The sequence below is a fragment of the Vicia villosa genome, linkage group LG5, assembly GCF_029867415.1.
Source record: "Vicia villosa cultivar HV-30 ecotype Madison, WI linkage group LG5, Vvil1.0, whole genome shotgun sequence".
Classification (NCBI taxonomy): Eukaryota; Viridiplantae; Streptophyta; class Magnoliopsida; order Fabales; family Fabaceae; genus Vicia; species Vicia villosa.
In genome coordinates this window covers 144,400,004-144,427,988 of record NC_081184.1, presented here as the reverse complement: position 1 = coordinate 144,427,988, position 27,985 = coordinate 144,400,004, and the positions used below count along the sequence as shown (strand labels likewise).

At 34.5% G+C, this 27,985-nt stretch overlaps 1 protein-coding gene across 1 annotated transcript; it reads left to right on the top strand.

Annotated features, from left to right (window-relative positions):
• Positions 1-4,209: 4,209 nt before the first annotated feature.
• Positions 4,210-27,504, top strand: LOC131605659 (uncharacterized). Its single transcript, XM_058877991.1, has 3 exons — positions 4,210-4,358; positions 4,602-6,120; positions 27,235-27,504. The coding sequence occupies exons 1-3, from the start codon at positions 4,333-4,335 to the stop codon at positions 27,502-27,504; spliced, it is 1,815 nt and encodes a 604-aa protein (XP_058733974.1). The 5' UTR covers positions 4,210-4,332.
• The last annotated feature ends 481 nt before the right edge of the window (positions 27,505-27,985 follow it).

Sequence of the window (27,985 nt, the reverse complement as noted above, 5' to 3'; positions counted from 1 at the left end):
ACTCTTACATTAGAATGAGATCAAAATTAGACGATTTTAAAATGGAGAATCAATACTATGAAAAGATTTAAGTAAGGGCTAAAACAATTTTTGATTTTGATTCTTTTAAACATATTTTTTAGGAAAATTTTAAATCATATTTTATTTCTTTTTGAAAATCAGCCCTAAACACATTTTTTCATTGAGCCCCATACCATAATTTTTTTTATTATGTCCAAAATAATTTTGTTATGAATTTAAAATATTTAATTAATGCCCAAAATAATTTTTTTATAAATTTAAAATATTTAGATAATATAATTTATTTAAATCATTTATATTAATAACTAAATATTTATTAATTTAGTGGAGCATATAGTTTTTTTATAAGCAATATTAAATTAGATTAACTAAAAAAACACAAGGGGTACTTAACCCAAATACGAGAATCACCACCATCCTACAAAGAAAGAGACGATGGTTCCTCATGGAAAAAGTAAAACAGCCAAATTTTCACGCAAAATCAATCAATCTATGACTGTCTTAAGCTGTTAAAAGCCACTAACCACTCCCAAAATAGAAATTTAATTGCCCCCAACACATCAAAATCTAATAAAAATTTCCCTTGAACAGAATATAGGGTTTCTACATAACCAAATTCCCCAATTGAAAACCATACCAAAAGTCCAATGAATGTTAATGGAAAACATAGATTTTAAACTCGACTGTAATATATGTAAGCATAGACGTAACGATCCCCTTTCCTCCGATAGTAACATTGGTCTTCTTCCAGCCAAATTTCTAGAGAGAGATGCTCCTCCTTCTCTCTAGAAAATTTTTCCGCAACCCTTTAGGGTTTGGTGGCTCTTCTCCACCTCCATGGTGGTCCTCTCCTTCCACCTCTATGGTGGCACCCTCCCTCTCTTTTGAGAGAACTTTCTTCTCCATCCCTCTTCCTTCTCATTCCCTCACCATAGCCAAACTTTTCACCGGAATCTCCCTCTCTCAACCACTACCAACCGCCAAGTTTTCTTCTCTTCTTTTAAGGCCGCCACCGGAACCACCACCGCCAAGAAGAAACGACAAGTTAGTTGTGATTTTTCTACACATCTCAAACACAACAACAATGGATGCTCCTCTCCTTCAAGGAGCTGCTCATACAACTCCGTTGTCCGAAATTTGTCGTCCACCACCGAAGCCGCCATGGTTATACAGTATGCAAATTCTAACAGGGATGTTTAACTTCGGTTTATTAATTTATGTTTTGTGTTTTGTGTTTTAGTGGTAAATGATGCACTCTTGGTGTTTGACAAAATGCCTCAAAAGAGTTTTGTGTCTTATAGCATGTTTATGTGTGTCTATTGGCATTTCATAGTGATTGAGGAAGCTTATGAGTTCAACATCTATTCCATAACTATCTCTAGTCATCTATTAATTTGTGAACACTTAAAAAATTGGGGCAATTTTGAGACCAAAGAAAGTCGAAATATGCAAACACAAGTCAAAGAAATCATCCTTAATTGGATTTGGAAAAAGACTATGGATTCTCGCTTCTACATTGCCATTGATGGTGTTTGCAAGAGAGTGGATTGCTCGATGATATGTCGTTGGATTTGGTTTAGTTGTGCCTTAGCTTTTGAAAATTATATGTATAATGTCTCTTATGACTATGTAGTGTTTTATATTAGAAGTGCTTTTAGGCTATGTATGGAGTATGTTCCATTTCAATTGTGTCCTAACATTTGTAATTCTTGCTTGATTGAATATTAATGAAGCTTGTTTTTCTATCAAAAAAAAAAAAAAGCATAGACGTAACGAACTTGAGTAACCATTGAACCACATGCCTAACCATTTTAAAAAACTCTTCCAAAGAGAACTAGTGACAACACACATAAATATTAGATGTTCCACATCTTCAACTCCATCGAAGCACAATCGACAAAGAAAATTATGAGCGCCTTCGATAATCCCTCGTATAGCCAACCCAACCCTTGTTGGTAAGTTATTCATGATTAATCTCCACCAGAATATATGAATTTCACTTAGAACTTTTGATTTCCATAAGCTATTCCAGTGAATGCAATTTAATTTCAAAATTTATTAATTTCATAAACACAAACCATAATCCCCAATTACATCATTTTAGGGTGAGAATTCAAATCCATTTCAAAATTTATGAATATTCATAAAAGACAAACTCTAATCCCTAATTTCATAATTTCTAGGTAAGAATTCTAATCATCTTCAACTTAAAATACAAATCCTTAAACTCAATTCAACAATTTATTTATAATAACTAAAATCAAATTGATTTTGAAAAAATATATAGATTGGGATGAATATGACCAATTACCTGTGAATGGAGACGACAACATGAAATTATTGCTTTGAACTATATAACAACAAACATGGAAAAATTTACACACGATTTGATGAACATCGCAATCAATACGAATTACACAAACATTTGCTCCGAAAGCTAAAAATCGAACATGAACACAGTTACAAAATTGGGTGAGAGGGAAGAGCTTGAATACGACTTTGGAATTTTGGAAAGAGGGCGAAATTGAGAGAAAAAAAAAGGAGTTCGAAGAACAGGTGAGTAGGATTTAAGGATTTAGAATTTTCAATTGCAATTCCAGCCTCTTAAATTGGGAGAAGGAAGACGAAGAATAAGGAGATCGAAGAACATGTGGATGGGATTAAGATTAAGAGATTTAAGATTTTCAATTGCAATTTTCACCTCTAAAATTGCAATTTTCACCTCTAAAATTGCAATTTTTTAATTGAAAATTTCATTTAAAAAATGTTCACTATAACTTACTGTATTATAAAACAGATATGACTTAGAGCTTAATTTTACTGACCAATAAATTAACTTCACCAAAAAAATCAATTGTATAACTTCAGAAATTCCCTTTCTAAATTTCATATTGCGCACACCCAAGATGCAACCAAACTTAATGTCTTAATTTCTAATAATCAAATACTTTTGTTTAAATTGTTTAAAAGAAATGATTATTTTCATATTTTTTTGAACATAACATATAAAAATAGAGTATAATATATACAAAAACAATTTTACTTATTCCTGTTGGTCATTGGGGGATCACAGCATTAATTTTGGAAGGATGTTTGGTGCAGAGAACTGTTGATTAATGAACTTATGACTATAAATCATTCCTCCTTGGATATGGATTTAAATTGTAAAGTTGCGAGTTTTTGGGTTGATAATTGTTGGTTTTTTCCGGCGGCTTGGAGGAATCTCTTTCCTTTTCTTAAGGCTAGAACACATTTCTACTGTTTTCCCTTGGGCGGATTTCATTTGGCATAACTCTATTCATCTATTTTGCTCGTTGTTATCTTGGCGATTATTACAAAATTATAAGCTTCCTACCGATGAGCAATTACAATGTCGCGGTATTCAAATTGTCTCAATGTGCTCGGTTTGTAAAGCTAACCGAGAATCGATTGACCATTTATTTTTCCATTCCCCAGTTGCGGTTAAATTATGGGACTGGTTGGATAATCTTCTTCACATTAACATTCTCAAAGATGCTAACTCTTTTTTATTTGCTTGTTCCAAGGCTGTTTCTAAGCAAGAGATTTTTGTTATTCAAGCTTCCCGCCTTTATCTTATAAACGCTATTTGACTTATATTGGATCGAACTCTAGTATGATTGAAAAGTAGATTCTTGGATTTTTGTCAAACAAATTGACTTCCTTTATGTTTTATATATATATATATATATATATATATATATATATATATATATATATATATATATATATATATATATATATATATATATATATATATATATATATATATATATATATATATATATATATATATTATCATTCATTTTAAAAAAAAAAAGTGTCCTTATAAATATAATATTTTTAATTGGCTTAATAGCAACTTTGGTCCCCCTATTTTACCTTTTTTTGAATTTTGATCCTCCCATTTTAAAAACCTGGATTTTGGTCCCTTTTTCATGTTTTGTTTTGAATTTTAGTCCTCCATCAAATTTGGAACAATTTTTTAATGAGGTGGCGCTTCCTTTGATGACGTGTCAGTTTGAAGTCATAAATATTTATTTCCACCTCAGAAAATTCATTTTTAAATTAATTAAAATTTAGATGTGTCATTAAAATTATTATTATTATTTCATTATATTTATTATTAATTCATTTTCATTATCAAAATCTTATAACAATTAACAAAACCTAAAGAGACACGCTTTAACCCTTTTGATTGAGACCCATGAAGATGCAAACTGAGGAATACGAACCGTAAGTTCATCGTCGTCATCACCGTCCCCATCGTAATCTTTGTTCATCGTCATCGCCATGGCAAATCCAACTTTTGTTTTGAGGTATGCAAACTTCTTGTACTGATATTGCGTATACGTTTAGGAATACGTTTGGGATTTACGTTTAGGTTTACATTTGGGATTTATGTTTAGCTTTACGTTTGGGTCCTAGTTTGTCTGTGGTTTCTTTATGGTTACATTGTGGTTGGGATTTATTTTGTGGTTTGCGTATTCATTTCTTGGTGACATTGTGGTTTGCATATTCAGTTCTTGTTGTTTACAGAGGTGTGTTTTTATTTTGTGTAGGCCAAGTGAAACACAAACTGTAAGACTTAGAATACATCATAGGGGACATTTGGTGCAACATCCAGTGAAGTTGTATGTTGGAGGGATTGCAAGTGAAATGAATTGGGACTGGGATGTGGACTTAATGTCCTATATAGAGATTGAAAAGATGATTAAAAATGAAGGGTATTGTAATATTCGGTGTTTATGGTATTGGAATCCTAAGTATGCCTTTTCTCGTGGACTTCGGCCTTTGAATGATGACAAAGATGTGTTAAAATTCATGGAAGATATTAGAGGATATAAATTGATCGACGTTTATGTTGAACACAAAGTCGAAGAAGTTAATATTGAGGATGTTAGGTTTGAAGAAGTAAATGTTGAAGAAACAATTGTTGAAGATGAAAATGTTGAAGAAGCAAATGGTGAAGATGAAAATGTCGAGGATGTCAATGTTGAAGGTGTCAATAGTGAAGACAGTGAAACAGATCCTGATTATGAGGAGTGTGAGGATGATGAGGATGGTGAGGAAAGTGAGGAAAGTGAGGATGAGGAGTTGAACTTAGGTCATGATTTCGGTGTTAATTGGACCACGGTTCTCCCTAACACTTCAACTGAGCAACCCTCAAGATTGGTTGTTAATTCTGATAATGAATGTTGTGATTCAGATGAGCTACATACACCACTTGGAAGTGATGTTGAAGATGGCATGGAAAGGTTTCCATCTTTTAAACAAACTACGAAGTTTGAAATTGGGATGATGTTCAAGGATAAGATGCAAATCAAAGATGCCGTAAAAGATTATGCAATGGAGTCTAATAAGAATGTTGTGATCAAGAAAAATGACAAGAAGAGAGTGGTTGTAAAGTGTATGGTAGGTTGTCCCTTTTATATAAGGTTTAGCCTTAGGACAACCAACCAATTTTGGCAACTTGTTAGCTTCACTAATCTACATAATTGTCATAGGACACCAAGGAATAGACAAGCGACGACCGTTTGGTTAGCTAAAAAATTTGTGAATACATTAAGACACACTCCTGATATGAAGACTAAAGGGTTGATTGCAGAAGCAATGGAAAAGTGGGGGGTGAAGTTGTCAGTAGATCAAGCATATAGAGCCAAGAAAAAAGCGATAGAGTTAATTCAAGGAGCTGGTCGTGAACAATTCATCCACCTTAGAAGTTATGCTGAGGAATTATTGAAGTCAAATCCAAACTCTACAGTTAAAATTCAGTGCGATGATTCAGCTTGTGGTCCTGTGTTTGAAAGAATATATGTATGCTTAGAAGCATGCAAGTCAGCATTTGCAACCACTTGCAGGCCTCTAATTGGTTTGGATGCATGTTTTCTGAAAGGGGACTTCGGAGGTCAGTTGGTAGGGGCCGTTGGTAAGGATGGAAATAACAAGATGATACCAATAGCTTATGCAGTTGTGGAAGCTGAAACAAAGGATTCATGGCAATGGTTTCTTAAGTTATTACTCGAAGACTTACAGTCCATTCAACAAAATGCTTATGGATTTATATCAGACCAACAAAAGGTATGCAATTCTGTTATGATATTCAATTCTATATGCAATTCTGTTCTGGAAATATGCTCTAGAAATCTGTTTTGATGCAATTAATATGGTTCATACTGCTATAGTTCTATTTAATAATATACCATGTTCATACTGCAATAGTTCAATTTAAGTATACTGCTAAAGTTCTATTTAATAATGTACCATGTTTATACACTTAATTATTCTAATTTCCATATACTGTTATATTATTCTAACTTAGTATGTTTCATGTTCTATTTAAGTATATTATTAGCACAATTAAACTTCTCCCATAACCACAAGTTTCTCAAACCAATCACAATACTTATTAGCACAATTATTCGTTTCTCTTTTCTTTTTCTTTTTCAAAACTATTTCTCCGTTTTTTTCTTTTTCTTTTCTTTCTTTTTCACATTTTTTTTCTTTCTTTTCAACCTCATAGCAACAACCACATAAGTAGCAATCATTTCTCCCCAACTTGAATTCAACCACACCATCATATGAATACTCCCTACTTTCTAAGGCAAGGTAAAAATTCATACCAAAAATCATGGTTGAGGGTTCAAGAAAACAAAGAATCAATCATCCATGCAAAAATGAGAACTAAACACTCAAAGATAAGCATTTAGCAAAAACAACATGGACATTGACAAAAAGCTCAAAAGGGTTAACAAATGATCACCCACTCACAAGGTGAATTGACTATTTGGTTATGGTGGTTGTGCTCAAAATGAAACAAAATGCCTTGATCCTTTTCATGCTTTCATAAAATCAACATAAACAAAAGATTAAGCATAATAAAATCCAGTTAAAACAAAGATTGTGGCCTCCAGCATATGTAAATAATGGAAAGCTTTCTCACATTTATGGTTTGGGAACTAAAGTGATTCAATCAACAAGCAAGTAATGCAAAAGAATGAATGGTATGATAATTGTACAAATGAAAAGTTTCCTAAACATGCTATGTTATAGAAAGCGATAAATGAGTACCTTGAATGATACAACTTCAAAAACAATGTCCTACCATACATCCGCAAGTTGAAACACTCAAGCTTTGGAAAATACCTCAAAAATCTTCGAATCACCGAACAAAATTTGAGTATAAACAACCAACAAAAGAATTAGAAAAACAAAACTAATATATACTATTAATTAGCCTTGGTGAGAGTGGGAAAAAGGAGTGAACCAAGTGGAATAGGAACCCCACTGGTACAAAACAAGAAAACAAAATTTTACTGTCATCGCTTAGCGGAGCTAGGCTCGCTTAGCGGATCACAAAGAAACCAGAAAAATCAGAACAGCACCAGCTGTTCTAATCACTCACCACTTCACCTAAATACCTCATAAACAGAAATATAAACAACATTTACAACCGTTGGGGTGCCTCCCAACAAGCGCTTATTTTACGTCGTTAGCTCGACGCCTTTATTGTTTCGGTGTTTGGAAAGTAGCTTCCTCCAATCATGCCATGGTGACGTCTCACCGCACAAGCCTAAAGAAAGTGTCCTAACCAACCACTCAACAAACGTTACGGGTACAAATATATACAATGATTAAACGAACATAAAAACGAAAGTGTACAACTATATACACAAACAAACACACATGTACAAGTATGGAACAAGTACAATTATTATCATACAAAAAGAGAAAATTGGTGAATGTAAACAAGTAAACATGGACAAGTGAAAATATACAAGTAAACATATACAATATATACGTTATATACAAAGCTCAAAACCATATAAACTATTGCGATGCAATTCAACAACCATCCCCGGCAACGGCGCCATTTTGTTGAATGCAGTATAGGGCAAGCAACAAACAAGATTTGGAAATATTGATCCGGGATTTATCGTCCTCAGAGATGGAGAGATGCCATTCAACAGTTTCTACGGTTTCGAGCTTGGGTTTGAATGAGCAAAAAGTAAACAAAGATATAGACAAGAAAAGAATAAACACATTCTTAGAAGAGAAATAACTTACCAGGAATGTAAATATATTCACTCTTCACAAACATACAATTACCAACCCGTTATACTCAACCTATGATACTCATCTATGTTATCACGTATCTCTCACATAAGCGTCCATCTCTGGAGCACAAACGAGATCATCTCACAACTAAGGTTATCTCTAACGCGAAGCTACGAGAACATCCGTGTTCTCGCGTCGGCAATCTCTCGCGCGCCGCTCAAACACGAAAGCATTAAGTACAGATACTCACAGTGAATGCTAGCTCTAAATCTATCTCTAGAGTTCAGAAACTAACAGATAATCATCCTAGATAAGGATTCAAGAAGTTTATCTCTAAAGCACCCCAAATCCTCAGCATAGAGCAAAAATCCAGGATAATATCAACACAGATTTGTAAAGCAAGTTAAATATAACATTATAATCGGTAAATATACATAAGATTCAAGTAAATATACAAACAAAACCCAACCAAAGAGAAATACACAAAGAAGAAGAGAAATGAACCGAAAATCTCCCGGTTTGTCAGCTCCGTTCGACGCTCAATCCACCCCCGATCATCCTAATGCAACCTCCGAAGTTGTTTTCTAAGCCAATTCTACTCTAAGAATGGAAATGATGGTGTTGGGACTCAAAAATACCCAACCCATAACCTAAAAATGTGATTTTTGCCCCTTTTAACGAGCTGCTGTCTTAGCAGGTCCGCTTAGCGGACCCCCTCCGCTCAGCGGACTCAAAATTGCATCCAGACGCTGATTTGCTCCGCTGGAGCTCCGCTCAGCGGACCCACCTCCGCTTAGCGGAGTCTGCTAAAAATCAGATTTTGTTTTCGCTATAACTCGAGAACCGTAACTCCGAATTGCGCCCGGTTCGAAGCGTTGGAAAGCTTATTCAATGCTCTATCCAATAATGAATGAATGGAAACCAAAATTATGATTTTGGTCATCCTTATTTTGAGTATTTGGAAGTCCGCTTGACGGTGGCTAAGCGGGCTTTCACCGAAATTGCGAAATCGAAGCCGTGCCTTTGACACTTTATTCCTCAAGGCTCCAATAAGCATGAATACCTATAAAAACAAAGGAAAAACTATCAAATGGTATAAAAGTATATGAAAATACAACTATTCACAAAGTATACGTATTTATACACAAAACGGGGAATTATTCAAACGGTATTAACAAAAGTATCGATAAGTGCCACTAATTACATACTCAAAACATCAACATTTTGGCACTTATCAAACTCTCCCCAACTTGAAACTTTGTTTGTCCTCAAACAATGTCAAATAAATCAAAGCATCAAAAGTGATAAACCAAAGAATTGTGAATCAACAAGTTTTGAAAACCAAAAACAAATGTATGGCTCAATACAAAAACGTATAAACAAAGTAAATACTTACCACTATCCTACAACGACAACATGTAAACGAAACGAATCCTAAGTACAAAAATCATGCAAAACATTCTAAAACAATACATGCTCACATCATGAATCACACCTAGCAAAATTCATCAATGGATGAAGAACACACAAAGGTGAGGGACTTTTAACACTCCTCCAACAATCTTGCAAACAAAAGATTAAATTATGCATTCATCCAAAAATCACATTGAAGATACAAAAGCAAGAATCACAAGGACTTTTCAAGGTTGTAATGTGGCTTGGTTAACAAACAAGGGATAAGTCCTAAGGCTAATCGAAACAAAAACTTGCCTAAACCTAAGGGAGTGATCAATCCACCAAAGATTCTAAGCAACAAAATCTCGATTAAACTTCTCCCATAACCACAAGTTTCTCAAACCAATCACAATACTTATTAGCACAATTATTCGTTTCTCTTTTCTTTTTCTTTTTCAAAACTTTTTCTCCTTTTTTTTCTTTTTCTTTTCTTTCTTTTTCACATTTTTTTTTCTTTCTTTTCAACCTCATAGCAACAACCACATAAGTAGCAATCATTTCTCCCCAACTTGAATTCAACCACACCATCATATGAATACTCCCTACTTTCTAAGGCAAGGTAAAAATTCATACCAAAAATCATGGTTGAGGGTTCAAGAAAACAAAGAATCAATCATCCATGCAAAAATGAAAACTAAACACTCAAAGATAAGCATTTAGCAAAAACAACATGGACATTGACAAAAAGCTCAAAAGGGTTAACAAATGATCACCCACTCACAAGGTGAATTGACTATTTGGTTATGGTGGTTGTGCTCAAAATGAAACAAAATGCCTTGATCCTTTTCATGCTTTCATAAAATCAACATAAACAAAAGATTAAGCATAATAAAATCCAGTTAAAACAAAGATTGTGGCCTCCAGCATATGTAAATAATGGAAAGCTTTCTCACATTTATGGTTTGGGAACTAAAGTGATTCAATCAACAAGCAAGTAATGCAAAAGAATGAATGGTATGATAATTGTACAAATGAAAAGTTTCCTAAACATGCTATGTTATAGAAAGCGATAAATGAGTACCTTGAATGATACAACTTCAAAAACAATGTCCTACCATACATCCGCAAGTTGAAACACTCAAGCTTTGGAAAATACCTCAAAAATCTTCGAATCACCGAACAAAATTTGAGTATAAACAACCAACAAAAGAATTAGAAAAACAAAACTAATATATACTATTAATTAGCCTTGGTGAGAGTGGGAAAAAGGAGTGAACCAAGTGGAATAGGAACCCCACTGGTACAAAACAAGAAAACAAAATTTTACTGTCATCGCTTAGCGGAGCTAGGCTCGCTTAGCGGATCACAAAGAAACCAGAAAAATCAGAACAGCACCAGCTGTTCTAATCACTCACCACTTCACCTAAATACCTCATAAACAGAAATATAAACAACATTTACAACCGTTGGGGTGCCTCCCAACAAGCGCTTATTTTACGTCGTTAGCTCGACGCCTTTATTGTTTCGGTGTTTGGAAAGTAGCTTCCTCCAATCATGCCATGGTGACGTCTCACCGCACAAGCCTAAAGAAAGTGTCCTAACCAAACACTCAACAAACGTTACGGGTACAAATATATACAATGATTAAACGAACATAAAAACGAAAGTGTACAACTATATACACAAACAAACACACATGTACAAGTATGGAACAAGTACAATTATTATCATACAAAAAGAGAAAATTGGTGAATGTAAACAAGTAAACATGGACAAGTGAAAATATACAAGTAAACATATACAATATATACGTTATATACAAAGCTCAAAACCATATAAACTATTGCGATGCAATTCAACAACCATCCCCGGCAACGGCGCCATTTTGTTGAATGCAGTATAGGGCAAGCAACAAACAAGATTTGGAAATATTGATCCGGGATTTATCGTCCTCAGAGATGGAGAGATGCCATTCAACAGTTTCTACGGTTTCGAGCTTGGGTTTGAATGAGCAAAAAGTAAACAAAGATATAGACAAGAAAAGAATAAACACATTCTTAGAAGAGAAATAACTTACCAGGAATGTAAATATATTCACTCTTCACAAACATACAATTACCAACCCGTTATACTCAACCTATGATACTCATCTATGTTATCACGTATCTCTCACATAAGCGTCCATCTCTGGAGCACAAACGAGATCATCTCACAACTAAGGTTATCTCTAACGCGAAGCTACGAGAACATCCGTGTTCTCGCGTCGGCAATCTCTCGCGCGCCGCTCAAACACGAAAGCATTAAGTACAGATACTCACAGTGAATGCTAGCTCTAAATCTATCTCTAGAGTTCAGAAACTAACAGATAATCATCCTAGATAAGGATTCAAGAAGTTTATCTCTAAAGCACCCCAAATCCTCAGCATAGAGCAAAAATCCAGGATAATATCAACACAGATTTGTAAAGCAAGTTAAATATAACATTATAATCGGTAAATATACATAAGATTCAAGTAAATATACAAACAAAACCCAACCAAAGAGAAATACACAAAGAAGAAGAGAAATGAACCGAAAATCTCCCGGTTTGTCAGCTCCGTTCGACGCTCAATCCACCCCCGATCATCCTAATGCAACCTCCGAAGTTGTTTTCTAAGCCAATTCTACTCTAAGAATGGAAATGATGGTGTTGGGACTCAAAAATACCCAACCCATAACCTAAAAATGTGATTTTTGCCCCTTTTAACGAGCTGCTGTCTTAGCAGGTCCGCTTAGCGGACCCCCTCCGCTCAGCGGACTCAAAATTGCATCCAGACGCTGATTTGCTCCGCTGGAGCTCCGCTCAGCGGACCCACCTCCGCTTAGCGGAGTCTGCTAAAAATCAGATTTTGTTTTCGCTATAACTCGAGAACCGTAACTCCGAATTGCGCCCGGTTCGAAGCGTTGGAAAGCTTATTCAATGCTCTATCCAATAATGAATGAATGGAAACCAAAATTATGATTTTGGTCATCCTTATTTTGAGTATTTGGAAGTCCGCTTGACGGTGGCTAAGCGGGCTTTCACCGAAATTGCGAAATCGAAGCCGTGCCTTTGACACTTTATTCCTCAAGGCTCCAATAAGCATGAATACCTATAAAAACAAAGGAAAAACTATCAAATGGTATAAAAGTATATGAAAATACAACTATTCACAAAGTATACGTATTTATACACAAAACGGGGAATTATTCAAACGGTATTAACAAAAGTATCGATAAGTGCCACTAATTACATACTCAAAACATCAACATTTTGGCACTTATCAAACTCTCCCCAACTTGAAACTTTGTTTGTCCTCAAACAATGTCAAATAAATCAAAGCATCAAAAGTGATAAACCAAAGAATTGTGAATCAACAAGTTTTGAAAACCAAAAACAAATGTATGGCTCAATACAAAAACGTATAAACAAAGTAAATACTTACCACTATCCTACAACGACAACATGTAAACGAAACGAATCCTAAGTACAAAAATCATGCAAAACATTCTAAAACAATACATGCTCACATCATGAATCACACCTAGCAAAATTCATCAATGGATGAAGAACACACAAAGGTGAGGGACTTTTAACACTCCTCCAACAATCTTGCAAACAAAAGATTAAATTATGCATTCATCCAAAAATCACATTGAAGATACAAAAGCAAGAATCACAAGGACTTTTCAAGGTTGTAATGTGGCTTGGTTAACAAACAAGGGATAAGTCCTAAGGCTAATCGAAACAAAAACTTGCCTAAACCTAAGGGAGTGATCAATCCACCAAAGATTCTAAGCAACAAAATCTCGATTAAACTTCTCCCATAACCACAAGTTTCTCAAACCAATCACAATACTTATTAGCACAATTATTCGTTTCTCTTTTCTTTTTCTTTTTCAAAACTTTTTCTCCTTTTTTTTCTTTTTCTTTTCTTTCTTTTTCACATTTTTTTTTCTTTCTTTTCAACCTCATAGCAACAACCACATAAGTAGCAATCATTTCTCCCCAACTTGAATTCAACCACACCATCATATGAATACTCCCTACTTTCTAAGGCAAGGTAAAAATTCATACCAAAAATCATGGTTGAGGGTTCAAGAAAACAAAGAATCAATCATCCATGCAAAAATGAGAACTAAACACTCAAAGATAAGCATTTAGCAAAAACAACATGGACATTGACAAAAAGCTCAAAAGGGTTAACAAATGATCACCCACTCACAAGGTGAATTGACTATTTGGTTATGGTGGTTGTGCTCAAAATGAAACAAAATGCCTTGATCCTTTTCATGCTTTCATAAAATCAACATAAACAAAAGATTAAGCATAATAAAATCCAGTTAAAACAAAGATTGTGGCCTCCAGCATATGTAAATAATGGAAAGCTTTCTCACATTTATGGTTTGGGAACTAAAGTGATTCAATCAACAAGCAAGTAATGCAAAAGAATGAATGGTATGATAATTGTACAAATGAAAAGTTTCCTAAACATGCTATGTTATAGAAAGCGATAAATGAGTACCTTGAATGATACAACTTCAAAAACAATGTCCTACCATACATCCGCAAGTTGAAACACTCAAGCTTTGGAAAATACCTCAAAAATCTTCGAATCACCGAACAAAATTTGAGTATAAACAACCAACAAAAGAATTAGAAAAACAAAACTAATATATACTATTAATTAGCCTTGGTGAGAGTGGGAAAAAGGAGTGAACCAAGTGGAATAGGAACCCCACTGGTACAAAACAAGAAAACAAAATTTTACTGTCATCGCTTAGCGGAGCTAGGCTCGCTTAGCGGATCACAAAGAAACCAGAAAAATCAGAACAGCACCAGCTGTTCTAATCACTCACCACTTCACCTAAATACCTCATAAACAGAAATATAAACAACATTTACAACCGTTGGGGTGCCTCCCAACAAGCGCTTATTTTACGTCGTTAGCTCGACGCCTTTATTGTTTCGGTGTTTGGAAAGTAGCTTCCTCCAATCATGCCATGGTGACGTCTCACCGCACAAGCCTAAAGAAAGTGTCCTAACCAACCACTCAACAAACGTTACGGGTACAAATATATACAATGATTAAACGAACATAAAAACGAAAGTGTACAACTATATACACAAACAAACACACATGTACAAGTATGGAACAAGTACAATTATTATCATACAAAAAGAGAAAATTGGTGAATGTAAACAAGTAAACATGGACAAGTGAAAATATACAAGTAAACATATACAATATATACGTTATATACAAAGCTCAAAACCATATAAACTATTGCGATGCAATTCAACAACCATCCCCGGCAACGGCGCCATTTTGTTGAATGCAGTATAGGGCAAGCAACAAACAAGATTTGGAAATATTGATCCGGGATTTATCGTCCTCAGAGATGGAGAGATGCCATTCAACAGTTTCTACGGTTTCGAGCTTGGGTTTGAATGAGCAAAAAGTAAACAAAGATATAGACAAGAAAAGAATAAACACATTCTTAGAAGAGAAATAACTTATCAGGAATGTAAATATATTCACTCTTCACAAACATACAATTACCAACCCGTTATACTCAACCTATGATACTCATCTATGTTATCACGTATCTCTCACATAAGCGTCCATCTCTGGAGCACAAACGAGATCATCTCACAACTAAGGTTATCTCTAACGCGAAGCTACGAGAACATCCGTGTTCTCGCGTCGGCAATCTCTCGCGCGCCGCTCAAACACGAAAGCATTAAGTACAGATACTCACAGTGAATGCTAGCTCTAAATCTATCTCTAGAGTTCAGAAACTAACAGATAATCATCCTAGATAAGGATTCAAGAAGTTTATCTCTAAAGCACCCCAAATCCTCAGCATAGAGCAAAAATCCAGGATAATATCAACACATATTTGTAAAGCAAGTTAAACATAACATTATAATCGGTAAATATACATAAGATTCAAGTAAATATACAAACAAAACCCAACCAAAGAGAAATACACAAAGAAGAAGAGAAATGAACCGAAAATCTCCCGGTTTGTCAGCTCCGTTCGACGCTCAATCCACCCCCGATCATCCTAATGCAACCTCCGAAGTTGTTTTCTAAGCCAATTCTACTCTAAGAATGGAAATGATGGTGTTGGGACTCAAAAATACCCAACCCATAACCTAAAAATGTGATTTTTGCCCCTTTTAACGAGTTGCTGTCTTAGCAGGTCCGCTTAGCGGACCCCCTCCGCTCAGCGGACTCAAAATTGCATCCAGACGCTGATTTGCTCCGCTGGAGCTCCGCTCAGCGGACCCCCCCTCCGCTTAGCGGAGTCTGCTAAAAATCAGATTTTGTTTTTGCTATAACTCGAGAACCGTAACTCCGAATTGCGCCCGGTTCGAAGCGTTGGAAAGCTTATTCAATGCTCTATCCAATAATGAATGAATGGAAACCAAAATTATGATTTTGGTCATCCTTATTTTGAGTATTTGGAAGTCCGCTTGACGGTGGCTAAGCGGGCTTTCACCGAAATTGCGAAATCGAAGCCGTGCCTTTGACACTTTATTCCTCAAGGCTCCAATAAGCATGAATACCTATAAAAACAAAGGAAAAACTATCAAATGGTATAAAAGTATATGAAAATACAACTATTCACAAAGTATACGTATTTATACACAAAACGGGGAATTATTCAAACGGTATTAACAAAAGTATCGATAAGTGCCACTAATTACATACTCAAAACATCAACATTTTGGCACTTATCAAACTCTCCCCAACTTGAAACTTTGTTTGTCCTCAAACAATGTCAAATAAATCAAAGCATCAAAAGTGATAAACCAAAGAATTGTGAATCAACAAGTTTTGAAAACCAAAAACAAATGTATGGCTCAATACAAAAACGTATAAACAAAGTAAATACTTACCACTATCCTACAACGACAACATGTAAACGAAACGAATCCTAAGTACAAAAATCATGCAAAACATTCTAAAACAATACATGCTCACATCATGAATCACACCTAGCAAAATTCATCAATGGATGAAGAACACACAAAGGTGAGGGACTTTTAACACTCATCCAACAATCTTGCAAACAAAAGATTAAATTATGCATTCATCCAAAAATCACATTGAAGATACAAAAGCAAGAATCACAAGGACTTCTCAAGGTTGTAATGTGGCTTGGTTAACTAACAAGGGATAAGTCCTAAGGCTAATCGAAACAAAAACTTGCCTAAACCTAAGGGAGTGATCAATCCACCAAAGATTCTAAGCAACAAAATCTCGATTAAACTTCTCCCATAACCACAAGTTTCTCAAACCAATCACAATACTTATTAGCACAATTATTCGTTTCTCTTTTCTTTTTCTTTTTCAAAACTTTTTCTCCTTTTTTTTCTTTTTCTTTTCTTTCTTTTTCACATTTTTTTTTCTTTCTTTTCAACCTCATAGCAACAACCACATAAGTAGCAATCATTTCTCCCCAACTTGAATTCAACCACACCATCATATGAATACTCCCTACTTTCTAAGGCAAGGTAAAAATTCATACCAAAAATCATGGTTGAGGGTTCAAGAAAACAAAGAATCAATCATCCATGCAAAAATGAGAACTAAACACTCAAAGATAAGCATTTAGCAAAAACAACATGGACATTGACAAAAAGCTCAAAAGGGTTAACAAATGATCACCCACTCACAAGGTGAATTGACTATTTGGTTATGGTGGTTGTGCTCAAAATGAAACAAAATGCCTTGATCCTTTTCATGCTTTCATAAAATCAACATAAACAAAAGATTAAGCATAATAAAATCCAGTTAAAACAAAGATTGTGGCCTCCAGCATATGTAAATAATGGAAAGCTTTCTCACATTTATGGTTTGGGAACTAAAGTGATTCAATCAACAAGCAAGTAATGCAAAAGAATGAATGGTATGATAATTGTAAAAATGAAAAGTTTCCTAAACATGCTATGTTATAGAAAGCGATAAATGAGTACCTTGAATGATACAACTTCAAAAACAATGTCCTACCATACATCCGCAAGTTGAAACACTCAAGCTTTGGAAAATACCTCAAAAATCTTCGAATCACCGAACAAAATTTGAGTATAAACAACCAACAAAAGAATTAGAAAAACAAAACTAATATATACTATTAATTAGCCTTGGTGAGAGTGGGAAAAAGGAGTGAACCAAGTGGAATAGGAACCCCACTGGTACAAAACAAGAAAACAAAATTTTACTGTCATCGCTTAGCGGAGCTAGGCTCGCTTAGCGGATCACAAAAAAACCAGAAAAACCAGAACAGCACCAGCTGTTCTAATCACTCACCACTTCACCTAAATACCTCATAAACAGAAATATAAACAACATTTACAACCGTTGGGGTGCCTCCCAACAAGCGCTTATTTTACGTCGTTAGCTCGACGCCTTTATTATTTCGGTGTTTGGAAAGTAGCTTCCTCCAATCATGCCATGGTGACGTCTCACCGCACAAGCCTAAAGAAAGTGTCCTAACCAACCACTCAACAAACGTTACGGGTACAAATATATACAATGATTAAACGAACATAAAAACGAAAGTGTACAACTATATACACAAACAAACACACATGTACAAGTATGGAACAAGTACAATTATTATCATACAAAAAGAGAAAATTGGTGAATGTAAACAAGTAAACATGGACAAGTGAAAATATACAAGTAAACATATACAATATATACGTTATATACAAAGCTCAAAACCATATAAACTATTGCGATGCAATTCAACAACCATCCCCGGCAACGGCGCCATTTTGTTGAATGCAGTATAGGGCAAGCAACAAACAAGATTTGGAAATATTGATCCGGGATTTATCGTCCTCAGAGATGGAGAGATGCCATTCAACAGTTTCTACGGTTTCGAGCTTGGGTTTGAATGAGCAAAAAGTAAATAAAGATATAGACAAGAAAAGAATAAACACATTCTTAGAAGAGAAATAACTTATTAGGAATGTAAATATATTCACTCTTCACAAACATACAATTACCAACCCGTTATACTCAACCTATGATACTCATCTATGTTATCACGTATCTCTCACATAAGCGTCCATCTCTGGAGCACAAACGAGATCATCTCACAACTAAGGTTATCTCTAACGCGAAGCTACGAGAACATCCGTGTTCTCGCGTCGGCAATCTCTCGCGCGCCGCTCAAACACGAAAGCATTAAGTACAGATACTCACAGTGAATGCTAGCTCTAAATCTATCTCTAGAGTTCAGAAACTAACAGATAATCATCCTAGATAAGGATTCAAGAAGTTTATCTCTAAAGCACCCCAAATCCTCAGCATAGAGCAAAAATCCAGGATAATATCAACACAGATTTGTAAAGCAAGTTAAACATAACATTATAATCGGTAAATATACATAAGATTCAAGTAAATATACAAACAAAACCCAACCAAAGAGAAATACACAAAGAAGAAGAGAAATGAACCGAAAATCTCCCGGTTTGTCAGCTCCGTTCGACGCTCAATCCACCCCCGATCATCCTAATGCAACCTCCGAAGTTGTTTTCTAAGCCAATTCTACTCTAAGAATGGAAATGATGGTGTTGGGACTCAAAAATACCCAACCCATAACCTAAAAATGTGATTTTTGCCCCTTTTAACGAGTTGCTGTCTTAGCAGGTCCGCTTAGCGGACCCCCTCCGCTCAGCGGACTCAAAATTGCATCCAGACGCTGATTTGCTCCGCTGGAGCTCCGCTCAGCGGACCCCCCCTCCGCTTAGCGGAGTCTGCTAAAAATCAGATTTTGTTTTCGCTATAACTCGAGAACCGTAACTCCGAATTGCGCCCGGTTCGAAGCGTTGGAAAGCTTATTCAATGCTCTATCCAATAATGAATGAATGGAAACCAAAATTATGATTTTGGTCATCCTTATTTTGAGTATTTGGAAGTCCGCTTGACGGTGGCTAAGCGGGCTTTCACCGAAATTGCGAAATCGAAGCCGTGCCTTTGACACTTTATTCCTCAAGGCTCCAATAAGCATGAATACCTATAAAAACAAAGGAAAAACTATCAAATGGTATAAAAGTATATGAAAATACAACTATTCACAAAGTATACGTATTTATACACAAAACGGGGAATTATTCAAACGGTATTAACAAAAGTATCGATAAGTGCCACTAATTACATACTCAAAACATCAACATTTTGGCACTTATCAAACTCTCCCCAACTTGAAACTTTGTTTGTCCTCAAACAATGTCAAATAAATCAAAGCATCAAAAGTGATAAACCAAAGAATTGTGAATCAACAAGTTTTGAAAACCAAAAACAAATGTATGGCTCAATACAAAAACGTATAAACAAAGTAAATACTTACCACTATCCTACAACGACAACATGTAAACGAAACGAATCCTAAGTACAAAAATCATGCAAAACATTCTAAAACAATACATGCTCACATCATGAATCACACCTAGCAAAATTCATCAATGGATGAAGAACACACAAAGGTGAGGGACTTTTAACACTCATCCAACAATCTTGCAAACAAAAGATTAAATTATGCATTCATCCAAAAATCACATTGAAGATACAAAAGCAAGAATCACAAGGACTTTTCAAGGTTGTAATGTGGCTTGGTTAACTAACAAGGGATAAGTCCTAAGGCTAATCGAAACAAAAACTTGCCTAAACCTAAGGGAGTGATCAATCCACCAAAGATTCTAAGCAACAAAATCTCGATTAAACTTCTCCCATAACCACAAGTTTCTCAAACCAATCACAATACTTATTAGCACAATTATTCGTTTCTCTTTTCTTTTTCTTTTTCAAAACTTTTTCTCCTTTTTTTTCTTTTTCTTTTCTTTCTTTTTCACATTTTTTTTTCTTTCTTTTCAACCTCATAACAACAACCACATAAGTAGCAATCATTTCTCCCCAACTTGAATTCAACCACACCATCATATGAATACTCCCTACTTTCTAAGGCAAGGTAAAAATTCATACCAAAAATCATGGTTGAGGGTTCAAGAAAACAAAGAATCAATCATCCATGCAAAAATGAGAACTAAACACTCAAAGATAAGCATTTAGCAAAAACAACATGGACATTGACAAAAAGCTCAAAAGGGTTAACAAATGATCACCCACTCACAAGGTGAATTGACTATTTGGTTATGGTGGTTGTGCTCAAAATGAAACAAAATGCCTTGATCCTTTTCATGCTTTCATAAAATCAACATAAACAAAAGATTAAGCATAATAAAATCCAGTTAAAACAAAGATTGTGGCCTCCAGCATATGTAAATAATGGAAAGCTTTCTCACATTTATGGTTTGGGAACTAAAGTGATTCAATCAACAAGCAAGTAATGCAAAAGAATGAATGGTATGATAATTGTAAAAATGAAAAGTTTCCTAAACATGCTATGTTATAGAAAGCGATAAATGAGTACCTTGAATGATACAACTTCAAAAACAATGTCCTACCATACATCCGCAAGTTGAAACACTCAAGCTTTGGAAAATCACCTCAAAAATCTTCGAATCACCGAACAAAATTTGAGTATAAACAACCAACAAAAGAATTAGAAAAACAAAACTAATATATACTATTAATTAGCCTTGGTGAGAGTGGGAAAAAGGAGTGAACCAAGTGGAATAGGAACCCCACTGGTACAAAACAAGAAAACAAAATTTTACTGTCATCGCTTAGCGGAGCTAGGCTCGCTTAGCGGATCACAAAAAAACCAGAAAAATCAGAACAGCACCAGCTGTTCTAATCACTCACCACTTCACCTAAATACCTCATAAACAGAAATATAAACAACATTTACAACCGTTGGGGTGCCTCCCAACAAGCGCTTATTTTACGTCGTTAGCTCGACGCCTTTATTGTTTCGGTGTTTGGAAAGTAGCTTCCTCCAATCATGCCATGGTGACGTCTCACCGCACAAGCCTAAAGAAAGTGTCCTAACCAACCACTCAACAAACGTTACGGGTACAAATATATACAATGATTAAACGAACATAAAAACGAAAGTGTACAACTATATACACAAACAAACACACATGTACAAGTATGGAACAAGTACAATTATTATCATACAAAAAGAGAAAATTGGTGAATGTAAACAAGTAAACATGGACAAGTGAAAATATACAAGTAAACATATACAATATATACGTTATATACAAAGCTCAAAACCATATAAACTATTGCGATGCAATTCAACAACCATCCCCGGCAACGGCGCCATTTTGTTGAATGCAGTATAGGGCAAGCAACAAACAAGATTTGGAAATATTGATCCGGGATTTATCGTCCTCAGAGATGGAGAGATGCCATTCAACAGTTTCTACGGTTTCGAGCTTGGGTTTGAATGAGCAAAAAGTAAATAAAGATATAGACAAGAAAAGAATAAACACATTCTTAGAAGAGAAATAACTTATTAGGAATGTAAATATATTCACTCTTCACAAACATACAATTACCAACCCGTTATACTCAACCTATGATACTCATCTATGTTATCACGTATCTCTCACATAAGCGTCCATCTCTGGAGCACAAACGAGATCATCTCACAACTAAGGTTATCTCTAACGCGAATCTACGAGAACATCCGTGTTCTCGCGTCGGCAATCTCTCGCGCGCCGCTCAAACACGAAAGCATTAAGTACAGATACTCACAGTGAATGCTAGCTCTAAATCTATCTCTAGAGTTCAGAAACTAACAGATAATCATCCTAGATAAGGATTCAAGAAGTTTATCTCTAAAGCACCCCAAATCCTCAGCATAGAGCAAAAATCCAGGATAATATCAACACAGATTTGTAAAGCAAGTTAAATATAACATTATAATCGGTAAATATACATAAGATTCAAGTAAATATACAAACAAAACCCAACCAAAGAGAAATACACAAAGAAGAAGAGAAATGAACCGAAAATCTCCCGGTTTGTCAGCTCCGTTCGACGCTCAATCCACCCCCGATCATCCTAATGAAACCTCCGAAGTTGTTTTCTAAGCCAATTCTACTCTAAGAATGGAAATGATGGTGTTGGGACTCAAAAATACCCAACCCATAACCTAAAAATGTGATTTTTGCCCCTTTTGACGAGTTGCTGTCTTAGCAGGTCCGCTTAGCGGACCCCCTCCGCTCAGCGGACTCAAAATTGCATCCAGACGCTGATTTGCTCCGCTGGAGCTCCGCTCAGCGGACCCCCCTCCGCTTAGCGGAGTCTGCTAAAAATCAGATTTTGTTTTCGCTATAACTCGAGAACCGTAACTCCGAATTGCGCCCGGTTCGAAGCGTTGGAAAGCTTATTCAATGCTCTATCCAATAATGAATGAATGGAAACCAAAATTATGATTTTGGTCATCCTTATTTTGAGTATTTGGAAGTCCGCTTGACGGTGGCTAAGCGGGCTTTCACCGAAATTGCGAAATCGAAGCCGTGCCTTTGACACTTTATTCCTCAAGGCTCCAATAAGCATGAATACCTATAAAAACAAAGGAAAAACTATCAAATGGTATAAAAGTATATGAAAATACAACTATTCACAAAGTATACGTATTTATACACAAAACGGGGAATTATTCAAACGGTATTAACAAAAGTATCGATAAGTGCCACTAATTACATACTCAAAACATCAACATTTTTGCACTTATCAACCACCTTCTTTTTGAATGTAACATCTCTGCTATTACATGGCAGAACATTTTCGATTGGGTGAACATTATGTATGTGCCTAGGTGTTGTGAAAAACGATGTCAGGAACAAAATATAATAGGAATTAGGAAAAATAAGATTATAACTGCTATTCTTTCACTTTCTCTTAGAAAACAATATTACAAGTTTACAATAATAATAAATAACTTCTCTCACCCTAAATTAGAATTTGTAGCTTACAAACAATATTACAAGTTTACAATAATAACAAATAACTTCTCTCACCCTAAATTAAGATTTGCAGCTTACAATAATGAGAGACTAGTATGCTATTTATAATAAAACCTAACATACTAACTAATGAGCTTTTTCTACAAGGCTCATTACACAAGCCAACTTAATAAACAAGCTAACGTAATAAATTAGGGTTTAAACACTAAAACCTAATTTAATATGCCAACAACCCTAGCATCTTCGACACAAGCATGTGAGCAACCTTCGACTTCATCCTTAATTCTGTCGAACCAAGAAGCAACTTTTCAATTATACTAGAGTTCGATCCAATATCTCACACAGGTCCGGCCCTGGGCCAGGGCAAGCAGGCCCCCAGCCCAGGGCCTCAACACAATGGGTGCCTCAAAATTTAGGGGGTGTAGATAAAAATAATTAAACTGAAATATTATATTATATATTGATTAGCGAAATTAACGCGCAATACTTTACCTGTGGCACAGCGGATTTGGCAATGCTTTGCAAACAAGGAGTTCTGAGTTCGATTCTTGCTAATGATCCAAACTTTTGTAGTTCAATTTTTTAGGTACCATAAATAAACATGGCAATTAAAACCATTGTGAGTTCGATCTTGCTAACCATCCAAACTTTAGAAGTTCAATTTTTTAGTACAGTAATTAAAACCATCATTTTAAAAAGACAAATTTAATTAATTATGTCTTAGTGCCATAACTCTCTCAATTTATCTAATTAGCATTTCTAATTTTAATTATAAAATAACTTGTATATAATCTATTAAAATTTAATTAGTATAAATTTTAGAAATTATTTATATATTATAATTAAATACTTAAAATTTTGTCATATAATTATCTAATTTATTATAGATTTTTATGATGAAATTAAATTTATTATCACTTGTGCTTTGATTTATTATTTTTTTGTTATAGAAATAATTTTTTTACCAATCAGGTAAACTTGCCTATTAGGGTCAGGACATAGTTTATCCCTGCTCTTACATTTTCTAGCCATATGATTTGGTTTTCCACAATCAAAACGAGAAAACGTCAATTTCATTTCTTTGAGATGATGGATGTTGCCTAGTAAATAAAGCAATTAAGGTAATTAAAATATTCTTATTCTTAATTTAGTTAATTATATTTCGATTTTGAATTCTTAATGATTTGCATATAACTACTTATCTGCATTTAAATTCTTTTTATTGTTCGAAACAACCAATACTTCATATTTTTAATCCTTACGAAATTCTTCTTCATTTTAGAGGCGAGTTAAACATGTGTTTTTTTTATTATGGGTCCATTTATTTATTTGCCTTGGGCCTCTAAAAAGTCGGGACCGGCCCTGATCTCACACTAGAGAATTCCTTTCCTTCATTGACAATACCAAAGATAAAGAATAGAAAACAAAAATAAACAAGATGGCCGCTACGCACTATAAAATATGTGTATAATTAAGTTTGCATAGAAATAATGTTTGTTTGGAAAGGACATTGATAGAAGTAATATCGAAGTGATGATTAAAGGTAGTATTATATATAGAGGTTGGGTTAGTGGAAAGTTTAGAGTCCATATATATAGCAAATATGATGCTATAGCAGTTTAGCTTTTTGTCTCAGCTGGATCATGAAGATCACCTTGTAATGACTTGTTTCTGAATTAATATAAATTACCATAATTAAAAGAAAATTGACAACTAAAAGAGTAAAACTAAATATTTCTATAATTTTAAAATAAATCAATTTTATATCATATAAAATTAATATCATATAAAATAAGAAAATGTATATATATTTTTAATTTCTAATGAAGGACTTTATGATGTCAAATTAATTTTTCTAAATATTCATATTAGTCTCTTTCTATTTTACTTTAAAAAAATCAAATCCTTTTAATTATTTTTATTTTAATCTATATCTTTAGGATATTTAGAGTTATAAAATCTAAGGTGTTTTGAGAAGTTCTCTTAAGAGTATATATGATATTTAATTAACGAGCTTTAAATTAAAATTTAAAAGAATATCGTAATTAAAGTGATTCAAACTTTTCAATCTGTTACGGTAAGAAACTCTAAATTTTATTCTATAGTTAACGATATTAAATTGTTACTTTATAATTTTTTCAACTTTTTTTTGGACAGAAAATAAATGATATTCATTCATTCAAATCGATAAAGTACATCGTTGCAATACAAATTCAAAATCGCCAAAAACAAAAAGGATGAATCTGCGAACAAATCCACAGCATCCATATTAATAGTATAAAACAGCAAATTGCATATGCCTACAAATATTAATGTATTGATTGTATTGAGATGTCCGAAATATTCATGCTTCCGGATCTGTAGCGTTGACGACACCAAAGTCATCGATTGAATCTGCACTAGATCGAAACTAATCTTTCAACCTGAAAGAAATGAACACCGCACAAAAACGGAAAAACAAAATACCCGCACAAAGACGAGAAATCAAAATACACCACAGAAATATGGGAAATCAAAACAAAAACTCACAAAATCACAAAAAAAACAAAAAAGAAAAGGTGTGAAAATCACTTATTTAAGTAATAGATAAACAAAAACGATTTGGAGGGGTGATTTTGGATCAAAATTGATCATAAATCACCCCTCTTTGAGAGAGAGGAAGAAAAAAGAAAAAAAGTGACGGCTAGGATAGAAGAGGAGGAGAAAGATTATTCTATAGTTAACGATATTAAATTGCTACTTTATAATTTTTCCAACTTTAAAGTAAAGTTTGTGAAACGTCAAGTAATTTCTCCTTGTATTAAACATTTTTGTATTAAACATTTGATTATGAAAGAGAAATTATAATTTTGCTTTGTTAAAAAAAAAATTGTAATTATTCTTCCAAACCAAATGCAATAAAAGGAAATTGATACTAGGAGATATGCCTAATATTGGACAGGAGAGAATTCATATCTCAAATTTATTTGGAGTTTTTAATCCTATTTTTTAGATTTCTTAGGCATCATGGAAGCTTCTAAAAATATATATATTTTTTCCAGATTAAGAAACTTTCATTTATTGTACACCATAATATTACAACACAACCTCCATAAAGTCCATTACACATCAAACTGAACATGCTTAAAAGATCATATTTTAATAAGACCGTGGCTGGAATATTTATTTATGATGATTGAAGGAGTGGTTAAAAGGTAGATATTGCATTGCATGGGGATTGTTGAACTAACAAAGACACATACAGCGGCGACGGAGGCCGTGACAATCACCACCTCTGTAACCTTCTACCCTGCACACCTCTGCACAGTTTGTGTCCGTCGAGCATGGTCCCTTAAACCTGACGCTCTTAACCTTACACCGCCCGAACGCCTCTCCAGTCTTCACCGAAACATCTGTAATTCATTAACCACACAACACATAAATGTACAAATGATCAAACACATAATATTTGAAAAGGAAGAAGAATATCAATATATATTGTATTTACCAGCTGCTAAGAGAAGGAAGAGCATGAAGAAAAAGCCGATTGTTTTCTTCTCCATAATGACAAGTTATAACACAAATGGAATGTAGTAGTGGTTTAGTTAAAAAGTGAAGTGAATGTGAGTGATTCTTATGACGCTGTTATATATAATGAATTGCATGGAAACATGCATATATGACGTGTCGAGTCGAAGACAAAGAAGCAAGTGAGTATGCAAATATGGACTGAAAAAGGAAAATTATTACTATTAGAGTGGTAAGAACAATGAGTTTGATTAGCATGCAAAGCTGCAACGTGTGCACAGACAACGCTTGTGAGATGCCACATGCAGGTCCATTTGGAGAAAGACAACAACATATTCACCACCGTTTTGGTAGCCAAGAGTAAGCTGAAATTCATACATTTGATTACCAAGAATAAAACTGGTCACGCCATTAATTTTTGCTATCCAAAACATGGAAATCCTAATTTCGATAAGCAAAAATTCTTTGTGAATGCTAGCCAGCTTGAAAACAATGAATTACCTCAACCTGTTGATGAGAATCAGGTAGGTTCGTTTGCAAGAGACGATGTTCCTATTTCCCAAGCTCAATATGAGTAACTTATTTACTTTCTCCAAATAGTCAAATTTGGATACCTCAGTTCAAGTCTTAACCACAAATCATATTTCAACAAGTCAATCACTTGTGGAATCATCATCATGTATCATATGTAATAGCATTTCTAAACATGTTAATAAATCATGCTCATGGATGTTTGATTCTGGAGCTAATGATCTTGTTTACTCATCCCTAGATTTGTTTAGTTCGTACTATAAGATCAAACCAGTTATAGCTGGTCTCCCAAATGGTAATTGTGTTATAGTCAATTATGCTGCTAACGTCATTTTTCACTTATTTTCTACCAAAATCATGTTTATTTTCACCATATTTTCATTTAAACCTAATTTCCATTTTAAAATTGTGCCAAACATTGAAATGTTCTGCTGTGTTTTCTGTTGGTAAATGCATGTTACATGAATTAAATAGCAAGTCGATGATTAGCTTGGGTAGTCAGGAGAATGGCTTATATACTTTGCAAAT